Genomic DNA, 14,781 nt, shown 5'->3' with positions numbered 1-14,781 from the left:
ATGTGGAACACTAGCTGTCCTTTCCAAGCCCAGCTTGCATCAAGATTCCCTTTCTTTGGCTGTTTCTAGCCTCATGCTGTGGGAGGACTCTCTCTCCTTGGCAGTGAAATTGCAGAGTCTAAGTTCATGCTTTCATTTTGGTGACGTGCAAGAAAGATACTGAACAGACTTACTTTTGTGGCATAGGAACGTTATCAAAAGTTTTATATGACCACCAGTTGTTGTTGAAAGTTTAGAAAAGAATGAATGTGTGGCCAGACCTCCTCCTAGCCCGAGTAAGAGCTGCCCTCACTGTGTATAGTTACACTAAAAATAAATCCCCTCTTGCAAAAGTATCACAACGTTCTGCCTGCGTGCGTGTTTCTGTGGGCTTGTGTTTGTCTCCATGTGCTGTAAACCCCAAGATAGAATCTCCTGGATTATAAGGGCTAATAATTTGTTCCCAAATTTAACAAGGTGCTTAGTCACATGGCTTTCTTTAACTTGGTTTAATTACAAGTAGTTTGTGTACTTAAAGTTAGGCTTGCACTTAAATACCTTGCTGAACTGAGGTGCATCCTTTTTGGTGTTGCTCTGTCACTGTGTTTAATAGACATGGAGAATTTATGGGCCTTACTGAGGAGCATTTATGCACATGTTATCCTGTGATAGCTGGAGTCAATGACAGCAAATCAGGGCTAAGTTCTCAGTTATGACTGGCTGTAAATTTACATAAGACTTCTCCAGTACATCTATTTTTATTGAATTTTTGATGTAATAAAAGACAAAATCTGTAATTATGATTTGTTGTCTGTCCTGCTTAATTTTGCAGTCTTTTTTAGAAAAAGTTTTATAATGCAAGTTATGTTTAAAGAAATCAAATTGTGGGGCAGAACTTGAAAATTCCTTTTTTTGTATTCAATTTGAAATAACAATTGTTGTTTGTTAAGGCTGCACCAGATTGCTTTGGGACACAAAGCTCTCAATGCCCAGTACTTGCTGAGAGGAAAAAAACCAAAACGACTGTATCAAGTTTTTTGCAATTAAAAATCTGGAAAAACTTGTTTAAGAAACTATTAGCCCAAGAACATGCATCTTTTGTCAGTATAATATGCAGCTCTGAATACAACTCTTTTTATCAAGAGTGCAGTGTTTCATATTTAATCAACATAAAATTGAGTGCTTCCCTCCCATGAATGTAACACAGATCAAGTCTCAGCCAAAGCAAATAAAAGAATGAATGCTTTGTTAATCATCCATAACTAATTTGTGCATACACAGAAAAAATGAAATCTGTTTTTGACAAGACCTTTTTCATAGGAACAGCAAGGGAGAATTGAACATGTAATGTGCATTAGTAATAGAGAATAGCAATGGGAAGATCTGAGGTGTTTGCTTCAGACGACTTCTATTTCTTGATAGTAACAGTATTTAACAGAAACCTAAGATAAGAGAAGGGTGGCTTTTTAACTTGTTTGCCAAAATGTAATAAGACAAACCTGTGCTGAAGCAGACATAGATGGATTCTTGTATGCCTTGCCATATATTCATAAGTATTGCAGGGAACTGCCACATATCTATGTGACAAACTCAGCTAATAGATAATACACAGTGAAGAAAATGTTAAATGCATTGCTTCTTTGCACAGGCAATATGATTGTGTTGCTCTACTGACAGTGTGGTTATGGTTGATGGGGCAGCTTCATTACAAACCCCTGTTTTCAGGCTATTGCAGCTTTAAAAAAAAATAAAAAAAATCACCCATTCGACTGAAATTTTCTATGCTTGTCAGCCTTGAGGTGAATTTTACTTTAAGTACAAAGTTAGAAGAAACCCATTTAGCTATTTCCCTGATTGAAACAAATTTGGAGAGAGTGAGGGAGGGAAGAATGGGCTTTCAAAACCTTGAGGTTTATGTTTATTGCTGAGATGCATTTTGGAAGGCTTTATGTTTATCCTTGCTGTTAAAATACATACTATGTTGTTTATAAACGTAGATTTAAATAAATAACTGCACCTGCACCACACACTATTCCCGCTGCTGTGTGTGCACAGGGTGTGACAGCTGAGGTGTCTGACATGTGTGAGCTTGTCCCTATTCCAGCTTCACACAGATGTGAATTTTCAGCTGCCTCCCTTTTGCCCTGCTTGTGTTCCCACCCTTTGCCCCCTGCTTCTTCCAGCCAGCGTCAGACTCGGCTCACCCGTCAGCAGGGCAGCACTGGTGAGATCCGCAGATCCCGTGGCTTTTTCTCCTTCCTGATCTCTGCAGAGCAGCGTGCTGTGCACAGGAACCGTCCCCTGCCAGCCACACTGCTCTGACATAACAGCTGGGAGGAGACTTGTATATTAAAGCTGTATCATGGAGGTTTTGCCCCTGATAGCGAGCTGCAGGTTTGGATAATAGAAATAGTAATGAAGTGGCATGGGCAAGAGAACTGTCTTTTGGAATGGAGACACTTCCTTGGAAAGCTGACTGTTCCAGAGGGGATGTTGTGGTGAGGATCACAGCCACAGAGCTGAGGGCAGTGGTGGCCTCGCAGTGTGTCCCCTTGGTGGCAGTGGGAGGGAGATACAAGGAGAGGGAAGAGCAACAGCAGGTCCAGCAATTTCTCTGTATTTTGAGGCATTTTTCCAACTGTGTTGTATCCTGTTGTTGTTATGTATTCTGGTGATTTTGGCACATGCTGTGAAGCTGTGAGCAAGATGCAAAAGAATAAAAAAACCACAGTCATGAATTTAATAATGGAGATACATTCATGTTGCAATAATATTGCTGATGTGTTCACTTTGAAGAACATTATTCTGTCTTTTATGAAGTGGTTTTTTGGCCTAACTGAGAAATTCCCAAATCAGTAACTTGACCTGGAGTCTCTGGTTCTGCCTAGAGGAATGTTCATGGTGTGAGCATCACTGCTCAGCACACAGCCATCAGGTGTTACAGACCATTCAGCCATTTGCTCTGGGCTTTTGCAGTTAAGGTTCAACTTGCAGTATGGAAAAAATATAAAGAATCAATAATATCTTCCATTGACACTCTTGCAGGCTTTTCTCTGTGGTAAACCTTGCAAACTTTGTCATTTAACATTGTGCATTTGCTCTATGGAAGTTATTGTCAGATGATAACGACTGGTTGATGACACACTGGTATTTTGAAAATCCCATTTTAACAGGTTATAGCTATGCTAAATAATTAAGTCTTTTCTCTGGAAAGATGAAAGTATATAAGGTTGTTGGAGCATTTAATCTTTTCACCTTGTTTCTTCTTTGAGGAGTTTTACATCAAACTTGCTTCCTTGTTGGAGATTACAAAGAAGCTGAATAATGTGTTTACATTTGCAAGTTTGTTTAAATAATTAAGAGTTAATTCTGGGGCCTGTATCACATTCGCTTTCCTGCATGGTATTTGTTTCCTCAGGACAAGGTTTGCAGGTAGGCTTGGCCTGAGGTGCAGAAACTGTTCTTACTATTAAATTGAATTCACATTAAATATTCACTTCTGAGCTTGAGGTATTATTTCAAACCAGCCTTTTTAACATTAAGGATTCTGGATATTTGGCTTGAAGTGACACAAAGACAAAGTAAGAAAATTTAGAGACTGTCATGGAAAGAGAAAAGAAGCTGTAATCAATAGAAGGGCTTTTCACATCTGAAACTAACAATAAATCAGGAACCAGTTTACCCCTTTTAAAAAAAAAAATAAGTCAATTATTTTCCCTTAAAGACAGGTTTCTGTTAGGGGACACTAGCTGGACATCTCTCTTGTGTAGCTCTTTGAAAGTGCAGTAGCACCGTTCACGGGAGACCTTTGCACACAGCAGAGGAGTGAATCAGGACGATGGAGGCTTCCTGTCAGGCGAAGTAGAGCTGATGTGCCAGGCAAGTGAGTTTAAATGTAAACTTTGTAACAGCTATTGCCTATTATTTTAAAACAAAAACCAGAGAAGAACCTGTGAGTCCCTTTATTTGATACATGACAAAATGTGGAGTTATGAGCTGCTAAGCAGTAAATAAAATCATGGTTATAAAGTCAGCTACCCTGTCCTCCCCCTGGAAGGAGGAGGTTACACAAGAGAAGTGTGTTTCTTACACCAGTTTCTGCTAAATGTTTGGGAGCTAACTTTATCATCTGCTGTTTCTCCTTCTCTAACATTAGGTAAATGATCTGTATTTCTACTTTTTGTTGAAGCTAACTCTACAGAAACACTATACAGTTATACAGCAAACGCTTCAAAAGCAGGGAGGAACATGAGCCCAGCCTAGGGAAAGGGAGCTGCTCCTGGGCGCAGAAGGCACAGTGTGAGGGATCCAGCGGCACACAGCTCCCAGGAAATGAGGGACTGTTGGCCTTTGCTGAACTGCCAGCCCTGCATGCCGTGCTTTTCCCAACAGCTGCGCCTGCCATGTGTCAGCAGCAGCTCAAGCCTTGACTTCCTTAAATCTGCTGCTTTGGGAGGAAAGGTTTGAGGATATAAGCAGCCAGTTGGTGATAATAAGTTTCACTGCCATCTTCAGCTGAACTTCCACATACTTGTGGCCCACATCCATGGCAAAGTAAAATTGTACAGCAGTTTACAGTAGGAGTTGCTCTTACAGCTTTTGTTATATAAAAATGATTTTTTCTTGATGTCTTTTGCTTGCTAATGGTTGTTATGTGGTAGTTCACACAGGCTTGCACACAGCTGTACCCTGTGCCTTAGTAGACCTGGGGGACATGGTCACATCCCTGGCTGCTGTGGCATTTGGGGAAAGGAAAGGAATGGACAGTCCCTAATGTGGAGTGATCCCAACAGCAGAAAGTGAATGGCTGTGAAAGGGAAGCAGAACCATTGGGGCATTAGTAAGCTCAGCATGTTGGGATCTAGACTTTGCAGGAAAGGATGTCCTTCTGTTGCTGCTAAGGGAAACAGGATAGTCATGTATTCCAGGGCTCTTGAGTGGTACAGCACAAGCTGTGGCTCTGCAAATACAAGCAAAAATTAATGTACTTTGCAAAGATACAGTAATGCTTGTGTCAGTCTGAGTTTAGCTGATCAAAGGCATCTAAGAGTAAATTTAAACCTGTCATTATAGAAGAAGAGAAACTTGCACAGCATCTGTAGAGGAAGTGATCTGAAAGAGCAAAAAAAGCTACAAATACTAAAGGGAATGTTCCTCAACTCACTTATCAATCTCCTGTATACTTCTGTGGGAGAGTGTTCAGGCATTGTTCCTACATGACTAAAGAGTCCAAGAGAGAAAGCAATTGAAGATGCTGAAAATGCTGGATACATAAAGCAGTTATCCATGTCCTATGCAAGGTTCAGTATTTCAGGGTTCAATAGTTACCTGCTACTTATTAAAATTACCCAGCTCACCTGTAATTTTTTTCTCTGTTTTTCTTTGTATGCAGCAAGCCCACTTTAGAAGGGGATACCTGTTTCATACACATGGTCTATTAATAAATTGCTCAACTAAAATTTTAATCATGCACATATTTTGCCATGTATCCAGTTGTTGTCTAAGAAGCTTAATAGTATTTTTTGCTGGAAAAACAGGACCTCTGAATTTTCTTGGTGTTATTATGAATTACCTCAATTTATTAGGTATTGTTTCTTTTTCTCAACTTCCTGTCTGATGTTAATCATTGGAGATTTTCAGAGTCTGTGAATGCAGAGGATTAGCCTGCAAAGATGAATGGTTTGTTGTTACCTACAGCAGGTCAGTTGAGCACACCCATGGGTATGATTTTGGTCAGAAAGAACCTTTCACTACCTGCCTCAGTCTCTTGGGGTGCCACTGAAATCTCACTGAGCTGTAAGAAGACAAAAGCTCAAGTAGCATGTAGTGTTTTCGCTTTTCTCCCTGAAATTATTGTCTCTGCTTATGCTACATCAGAAACAATGTGTGGTGCTTCCAATATTATGATTCATCAATGTACATGTGCCGTTAAAACCAAAATGTTGGTGTTTCTTGATGGAGTCTTCAAGCTTTAACTTAAGATACGACTAGTGTGATAAATAGTTTGGTAGAAGGGCTTTGGTTTTGACAAGGACAAAGGTCACTTTGTGAGGATAACAAATATATATTTATGTCATTAAGGGTAGCTGTTTCAATGTTTAAAAATGTTTTGTTTCATTCCAAGCCCTCATGTCTAGGGCTCCAATGTTTCTGATATGTGCAGAATTTTTTAAACATTAAATTCTCCATTCAAATGCATCATAATTCTTAATAATATTCTGGATACCTTGAACCATTATTTGCTTTTAAACAAGTTTTCAGCAGAGATCGTGCTGCCTTCATTCAGTCCTCCAAATCTCCCATCCGCCTGTCTAAATTATTTTAACTGACATAGTTTCTAATTTACTCTCTCCAGTTGAGAGAGCTCCCTGTAGCTTGTCTATTTTAGCATTTAATTGCTGTATACTCTCCCAAATTAAATTCTGTAGTGATCCATTTTGCTCTGCTGGTGAAGCAGTGATCTTTTCATCTGAGCAAGATGGTGCGTGTGGCTCAGGCGCAGGGCTGGCATCCCACGCCGGGAGAGGGAGAACCTTCCAGCTCCTCTCTGGTGCTGGGTGGGGGCTGCAGGGGCAGGGGACAGCTTCCCTCCAAAACAGTCCCCATTTAATTCTGAAGCCAAAGGAGAGGGAAGCCCATTGTTTCTCTCAATGAGTTTTTAGAGCTGGACAAATTGCTTTGTTAATTATTTTCTGCCAAAGTTTGCTTCTCCTTAAAATCTGCATATCTTTGTGGGCTTTTTAGCATTCGCTTTTGTAAAAGATGAAAAGGCAGTCCCTAAAAATATTATGCTGTACATTTTCCTTGTTTATGAGAAAGACAATAAAAATTATTGTTCCTTTTGACAAAATAATATCCAGTAAGGAAACTTGTTGTCTTCCCTAGTTAAGGTGTCCTTTTTTGGATAATGTTTGTACAGTGATTGCTAATTACTTAATATATTTCTATTAAAGAGGGACCATTTGTTATCCTAAATAGTCCTAAATAATTAAGAACTTAAGTAGTTTTTGATCTGGTTTCTGCTGAATGGATATGTTTTCCTGTTATTTCTCAATATGTGCATGTGTAAAGGAGGGCGCTGGAGCCTCGGGGGTTACAGACAGCACAGCGGGGTCGCAGCTCTGTGTAGGCAAGCTGAGTTCAGGTGTGCAGAGGTAAAACACATCCTGCTGATTTCTCTGGGGGGAGTCTTTCCCCAGCCCAAATAACCCAGAGGAATATACCCCATGAACAAAGCCCAGCCAATATTTTTGATTCTGTGTAACTCTAGAAGCTTGGAGGCAGTTTAACAGAAAATACAAAGTTGTTTCTTCCTTATTTGCACCTCTTATATTAACCTTGAAGAAGACTTGCGAGTCAGTTGGTAAGTGCAGGATACACGCTCTTTAAAAATACATTTTTAAGGAAAGAAGACTGCATGAAATTCACAGTACACCATTATTTGTCTTTCCTATAAATTGAGAATGTGAGTTCAGACCTTTTGTGTGAAGGTGTTAATCTTTTGGCTTGCTTCCTTTGGAACAGAGTTGGGCACTGTTTAATAGTGTGACATGTCTGTCATCTGTGATCATCATATTCCCAGTAAAAATGAGCTGTTTGTTTTACAACTGTGGTCCAGGCTCTCTGCACCGAGTTCCTTAGAGTGTTTTAATCCTGATTGGTGTGAAAGGATCTCTTTAGTAGGGAAAGATGGGGATGATTCCTAGACAAGGCTTGTGGTACATAGCACTGCTCCACATTGTTCTTGTGGCAGAAGGAGATCAGGCTGTGGGAATTCTTTATGCCAGGCAGATATTTATAGAGGGGTGATACTTCCTGTGTAGTAAGTTTTGGGATGCCTGACACTGCTCAGTCAGGAATGTTGTGGCAGGAATAATGCATGGTTGCATTACTGAAAAGGAATTTGTGTGATAAATGGGTCTGGCCCTGTATCTGTGTCAGTAAATGCAGCTTCATTTGAGTAGTTTGGCCAGTGTTCATTTTCCCTTCTCTAGCCTCAAGCTTCGTAATATGATGGTCATTTGAGGGTTTGTGGAAGGAACATAAAATGCTGGGGAGAGATAGTGTTGGGCACTGCTCCTTGAAAAACCACTCACAGCTTTTTGCAATCCTGTTTGCAGTGTGTGTCTGTGTGTGCTGTCAGTCCCCAGGCTTTGGCAGAGCCGAGCACAAGGTGAGAGCTCGTCTGAGCCTGTCCCTGCACTCGCAGCTTGTGATTCCTGTGGCTTCAGATTGACCAAAATTTGTCATTCTGATGGCACTGCTGAATTGCACTTCTGTTGCTGTCTGAGGTGACAATGTTTTTAAAGTCTGTGCAAACACAACCAGCATGCTTAGAAATTGGGAACTACCTGAGTTCATTATTACTAATATTCTTCTGTACAAAAAAGGAATGCAACTTTTATTGATTTACTGAGTATTGCTTGTTCTACATATTTCTTTGTCCGAATTCAGAAATAAAAGTACTCCAGGGTGCTGGCAAATCTTTCTGTTTTCTTTATTAAATTTTGTTTCCCTAGCTTTGAGTTTATCTTCTTATTCCATATTTTTAAAAATTTTCTCTGATTTTTTGTGAAGTACCAGGATGCATAAGTGTCAACCACTCGGTGGGCATAGTGCAGAGCCAGCCATGTGCTTCATCCTGCTGCTTTGCTAGCTGGGAATAGCTGATACAGCTTAGTGTACTGCCCAGATGGGGTTATTTCACCCAAAATATGGTGTGTGTTTGAGGCATTTTGGGGACTGTGGGGAGTGGAGGAGGAGACTCTCAAGGGAAGTGAAGCTGCTTGTGAGAGAAAAGTGTAGAGTACAAAAGCAGAAATTCCCTAACACAGGAGAGAAGGATGGAGGAGTATTGCTGTGTGTTTATGTGCAGCCTTTACTCTTAAGTGAATTACAATGATCACTTTTGCAAACAATGTACTTTTAAATACTATGCAGGTTTCTCAGAGCCTGTGTGACTGTATGTTTAGTTGACCCAACACATCCATTATTCTGTAGTGCAAGAAGATAGGCCTGCTGTAGTTCCTGCTAACATGCCAAGTAGTTATATTTTTAATAATTTATTAACGATTTCTAGGAGAATGACACTTTTTTTTTTTCAGTGTGCTGTTTCACTTGTTAGAAAACTATACAGTAACAAATACGAAACAGCAAAAAATGGTTGTTAACCAATGCTCCACCTATTCTCTTATGAGTTCAGCAGTGCCCATTCTCAGTCTCAGTAGGATGTTTGAGCTGGAAGATAACATAGAGGTATTTGTATTTTACTGGCATTGTATGTTATCTTCTGTCTTTCTGCAACATTCAGATATCATAGCTGATTTTATTTGCATAAAGCATCACCTTTTTTAAAAGTACAGGGTTTTCTAATTGCTGTTTCCTTACAGAATGTGCTCAGTCTTCACTATTAAGTGTTGCATTTTGTCACTTCTTTTATTATTGCGTTGAATTGTTTCTCTCTTGTGACTTCAAAACTGACTTTTCATGCCACCCTTTCACAAAACAGGATGTGGCAACCCTGGTAGTCACATGAATGTAAAACACCTGGAGGCATAACAGAGCCGTACACAGTTTAAACTTTGATTATATAGGCAAAAGCAAGAAAGCTGAGCAATTAAAACATTTGCACTGGGATTCCTGCTTGACTTTCCACATGGTCATATGAGACACAAGTAAACACCAGACCAGAGTATCCTACCTAAGTGGGCTTCTCTTTGGAATAACTCATTCCAGTTTACTGCTCAGCTTTTTCTGTCTACTCCATTCTTGGATTATTTTACCCTTGCTAATTTAAGAGTTACCTTGCAACAAAATGTCTCTGTGTTTCTGGAGTAACTCAGATTCTGCTACAGGAAGCATGTAGGTTTTTTGGAAGAAAATGCTACTGTCTTTGTAAGAAGTTGTTATAGCATGCTCTGACATTTAAAGACAATTTTTTGGAAATTGGTTGTGTGAGAGAAGAAAACATAATCCATTGGGAAATCAGTCATGGACCTAAACATCTTGAGAATATTCTTTTAAGGTGCAAACAGTTTTTCATGATCTACTTATGTAACTAAAACTTGTAAAGCTTAAATGGAGAAAACACTGGAAAACTTCTGACTGACTTCACTTTCTGGAAGAGTAGGAGGATATTCTTAAACTTGCATGTGAAGCAAAATAAGACTTGAAAGATCAGACACTGCCTATTTTTTTTATTTGAGGGGTTTTTTTTGTATGATAAATGTATAAATTTGGATTTTTGTTGGCAATGGGAACTTGGAAAATCAGCTTCTGTCTTTGGCCCGCAAAAACGTTATGAAAATAATTCATTTTTTAGGAAGACTGAATTTGATTGCCAAATGTATCTTGTTCTTCACAGCACATCAGGATATGTAGTGATAGGAAAATCTTCATGCTCATGGCTGGCTTCTTCTCTTTGTCCTGGCACACTGCTGCCTGCATTCTCATCTCCCTTTTCCTCTAAAGCAGCTAACACCAGAAGATTCTGTTAGGAACTGCTGATGATCATCTTCACTGGGCGAAGTTTCCTTATTGTCTTCCTTTTCCTTATTCTCTTCCTTATTCATGTCTCTTATTCACTCCAGATAATCTGAAGGTGCAAATGACAAGATGATCATTTGTACAATAAGTAGATACTAAGTGAAAATGTAATTTTACATAATTTCAAAATTTTTCTGCCTTGCTAGCTGTGTCTAGGTTTTGCATGCTTGCAAGTTTAAGGTTGTGTTCTTTCTCTTCAGAACCACCATTGAATTGGAGATTGAGATAACTTATCATGTTTGCTTTGACTTTTTTGGTAAAATCACTTTGATGAAGACAACATAACAGACTTACCAGATTAGATGGTGTGTTCGTAACAAGAGAAAGTAGCTCTGCCCCCAAGTACCCCTGTTTTTTGGAGTCACTGAAGCATATTGGTGTTCCCTATGGTGCTTCCCCCAAGGGAGTTGGTGAGAGGTCTCTGTGTTGCTCTCATGGCATTGGGTGCATGTAACAGGTGAGCCAGCACTGAGAAGGCATTTGTAGCTACACAAGGAAATAAATCCAGATCTTTGTTGAACTGGGGATATTCACAGCTACTGAGAAAAGATTTTTGTAGTCAGACTGAGAGGAGAACATCAGAATACAGGCATGGTGTGGCTGAACAATGATTCATCTGGAAGGCTGCAAGCAAGTACCCACATTTGTGATTTGTTCTAAGATCTGTTGATCTTGCTAAGATCAACATCTTACTGTCAACATCAACTATTCAAAATATTCCAAGATGAGTTGTCTAAGATCCTGTTGGGTGTAGATGCCTGAACAGGCGCTGCCGTAAACCTTGAATTTGGTATAATGAGTAATAATGTTAGTTGTTCTAAAGGTATGATATAATAACAGATTATTATTATTATTCATATCTGTGTAATAATGGAAACTTCCTGATCATACTTTCCATTTTACACATTGTCAGAACCTTGGACCTTAATCTTGCTCTTTGATTGACAACTGCAGCCAGGAAAAGAGCACTCGTATTGTTTGTGAGAGTCGCATCTGTTCAACTTGATTCAGCTGAGAGTATTTGCATATTCTTAAGTATTTCTTCTGAGAGGGCCTAAATCCTTCTCAAGTGTTTGATGCATTTTTGAAATTCATTCATAAGGTATCTACATGCACTAATAGTTCTGTATAATATTGCTGTGCATAATCTGTCAGATAAGGCCTAGTTTTTTAAACAAGGTATTCTTTGGGGATGACATATTACATTCTGACTTATTCTACTGGGCAGAAATGTCAAGTACTTTGAAAAAGGATGCTTGAATGTTTTGATTGAATTAGTATTCTTTATTCAACACAAATTGTCAACTGCAGTAAAATGTAGTCTTATTGTGAAAACATTTTTCAAAAGAATTAATGGCAAGGTTTTTTTGTTTTATTTTTCATTACTTTAGTTTTTTTACATATAATCATCCCTTTCCTGCTGATGCTGATATTAGCTAGAACAAGAGAGTAGATTCTTAGATGCATTTTAGATTAATTAGTCTGAATTGTTAAACCATAAGCAACACTTCCATAACGAAATACAACTTAGGCTTTTCAAATAAAATTTTGGCTTTTATCTTTATCTGTTTTGCTCTTTATTTTTTCCTTGCAAAATTTTTATCAGTGTTTTTGGAAGTATTGTCAACTTTAGTTTCAGAAACCTTTCACTCTTGATAGTGCACATACAACACTAATGAGAAAAAGCACTGCTCTGAAAAATACTCAGGTATTATATTTGAGCATGGAACACAAACTAGATGACCTCAAACCATTATGCAGAGAAATGCATGCATGGTTGACACCTATGTCTTCCATAGGCTGGAAGTTCCAGTTCCAGAACTATCCAGGTTTGGACAGAGCGAGTCCAATTTGCTGGGAAAAGAAATGGAAATATATTCACAGAAGTTTAACTGGATGTGTGCTGTGGATTTGCTTCAAGCTCAAGCCATTAAAGACATCCTAGGTCTTTTCATGGAACACCACTAATCACAATGGACAACCTTTTTTTCCTTTTTTTTTCCCAATTGCACTAAGAAAGTGTTCAAAATCCCACCACCATGAGTGACTGACATAGTTTAAGAAATGTTTTTTTGTCACTTGACAGGGCCATAGTGTTTTTTTTAAAAAAAAACCCCAAAACAAAACAAAACAACAGAAAAACAACAAAAAACAAACAAACCAAAAAAACCCCCTACAGATTTAATGAGTGCATTTTTTGTTTTGTGCACATGCAGGTTTTAGTGTAACCTTTTACATTAACTTTGTTTCTCTTTTGCTTTCAGGAATCTCCTTCTGGACGTAGAAAAGCGCTTGCCACCAGCAGCATCAACATGAAGCAATATGCCAGCCCCATGCCTACACAGACAGATGTCAGGTTAAAATTCAAGCCTTTGTCTAAGAAAGTGGTATCTGCCACACTACAGTTCTCCTTATCTTGTATTTTCCTGAGGGAAGGAAAAGCCACGTAAGTTGTTGTTTGTTGGTTTTGTTTTTTTTTAAACCAGATAGCCTGCTTTGTGTTGCTTTTCAAAGAATCCTTTGGATAAAGAGCTCTTTCTATATAGAATGGTGGAATTTGAGAGTATCCTTCAGCATACCTATCATTCCTGTCATACTTGGTTTCTTAACTGAGTAAAAGTTCTTTCTTACTCTGTTTTCAGTCTTGTGTTCTTCAGAGACAAATGGCTTGTGCTTTACTCTTACAGACGTTTTAACTAACAACAGTTTAAAAGTATCTACAGGTCTGAAATGAGTGGAAGTGTGTGTTTAATATGCCTGTGTGTGTTCAACAATACCCTTGGCAGATTTCAAGTGAGCCCACTGATATTTCACAAAGAATGCAATAAGGACAAAGCCAGTTGGAAGGTGAGGGAGGGTGGAGTCAGAGTTAAGATTTTGGGTTGAGCACAAGAACATCCTGTGGAAAGAGTTCTCTTGGGCTCTGATTACCACTTCCTTGACTCACTCACTTGGTTCTGTCCCTTATTTCAATGGCCTTTAGAGGGCAGAGGATACAGATTATTTTTGCAGATGCTGTAACCTTTCCTGCAGTTTCTGTCAGATTCTAGGTGTTGGATATTCATGTGGTTGGAGAATGGATTGTTTGTCACAGTCCTAGTTTCAGCTAGGGTAGTTTTGTTTTGCCTTTCTGCCTCTAGAATATGGCAGTGTGAGAATGGCAGAACAAAAAGAGGTAGATGGGGAAGCTGTTCTAATGGTTCTTCTGCCTCTTCCTAAATTTCTTTTCCTTTCCAAAAGACTAACAGTTTACTTCTGGCTTTCAGTATTCTGAATGCATTTTTAGACATTGCCCACTGCAATATATGCCCAAGAAACATTGCATGAATTACTTTCCAGGCTTCCGTGTTAAAACATTTTGACACAAAAATTGTTTTATCTGCATGCTTTGAAAGCCACAGATGCATTCCTTACTATTAATTCCTATGACTGTTTCCCCTCTCTGACTAACCTGTTGTGAACCACATCTTGGCATACCATATAAAAAAGATATTTTGAAGTATTTGGGTGTGATTTAACATGGTTAAAATGCAGCTGAAAATGAGGATGGAAGAAGTCAGCAGCTGATATGCACTTAAACTTGAGCAACCAGCATCCATGAACTATATAGTAAACAGCTATATTATGCTGTTACTGGGTTTTGAGGCCATAATTTGTAAAAATGGATCCATTTAGGTTTGCATGTATCTTCTTCCCATGGAAATTGGTAGGTTTCAGACAGAAAACTGTAAGTCAGGTAGATTGCAAGTTATTGACAGGGCTTTCATAGTACTCTGAACAAGGGATGTGAAAAACCTGCTCTTTATGAAAGCATTGGAGCATTTCCAGTATGTGTAAATAGATACTGCCTTTTAATCTTGTTAATAATTTCAGATATTTAGAAAAGGGATTTTAATTTCTGTAGCAGCATCAGGAGTTATGAATGAATGTAGATATTGCTTGCAGCATGTGGGCAGTAGGTCTGACCAAGCATTTTCACTTTAACCAAAGCAGACCAGGCAAGCATTTACCAGCCTTTCTGGGCTGGCTTAAAAATTTAGGAAGCAGTTGTTAAGGTAGCTCTTGATGCAAAGCAGGATTTTTTTTACCCTTTACAATTTTGATAATTTAAAACTTTCCCTTCAGTATTTGATATATATTTATGAGTGTATTAATTTTGTTTTTTCACTATATTCAAGATCAGATCTGATATCATAGACCTCCGTGAAGAAAACATCAAAATATTTAAAGAATTTTAAAGAATTCAGTAATATCAGA

The 14,781-nt window shown here is 38.7% G+C and overlaps 1 protein-coding gene across 14 annotated transcripts in view; it reads left to right on the top strand.

Annotated features, from left to right (window-relative positions):
* The window catches only part of EHBP1 (EH domain binding protein 1), a 206,078-nt gene that overhangs the window by 63,814 nt on the left and 127,483 nt on the right, over nucleotides 1–14,781 (top strand). For all 14 annotated transcript variants that reach the window (XM_088053031.1, XM_088053030.1, XM_088053025.1 and 11 more), the window contains exon 5: nucleotides 12,789–12,970. In XM_088053031.1, coding sequence (XP_087909157.1) covers nucleotides 12,789–12,970 — 182 coding nt within the window. The remainder of the gene's footprint in view (nucleotides 1–12,788; nucleotides 12,971–14,781) is intronic.

Source organism: Pseudopodoces humilis, chromosome 3, assembly GCF_049639895.1.
Source record: "Pseudopodoces humilis isolate 2021_Gansu_Grassland_sample_001 chromosome 3, ASM4963989v1, whole genome shotgun sequence".
Classification (NCBI taxonomy): domain Eukaryota; kingdom Metazoa; phylum Chordata; class Aves; order Passeriformes; family Paridae; genus Pseudopodoces; species Pseudopodoces humilis.
This window is presented reverse-complemented; position numbering and strand designations above follow the sequence as displayed.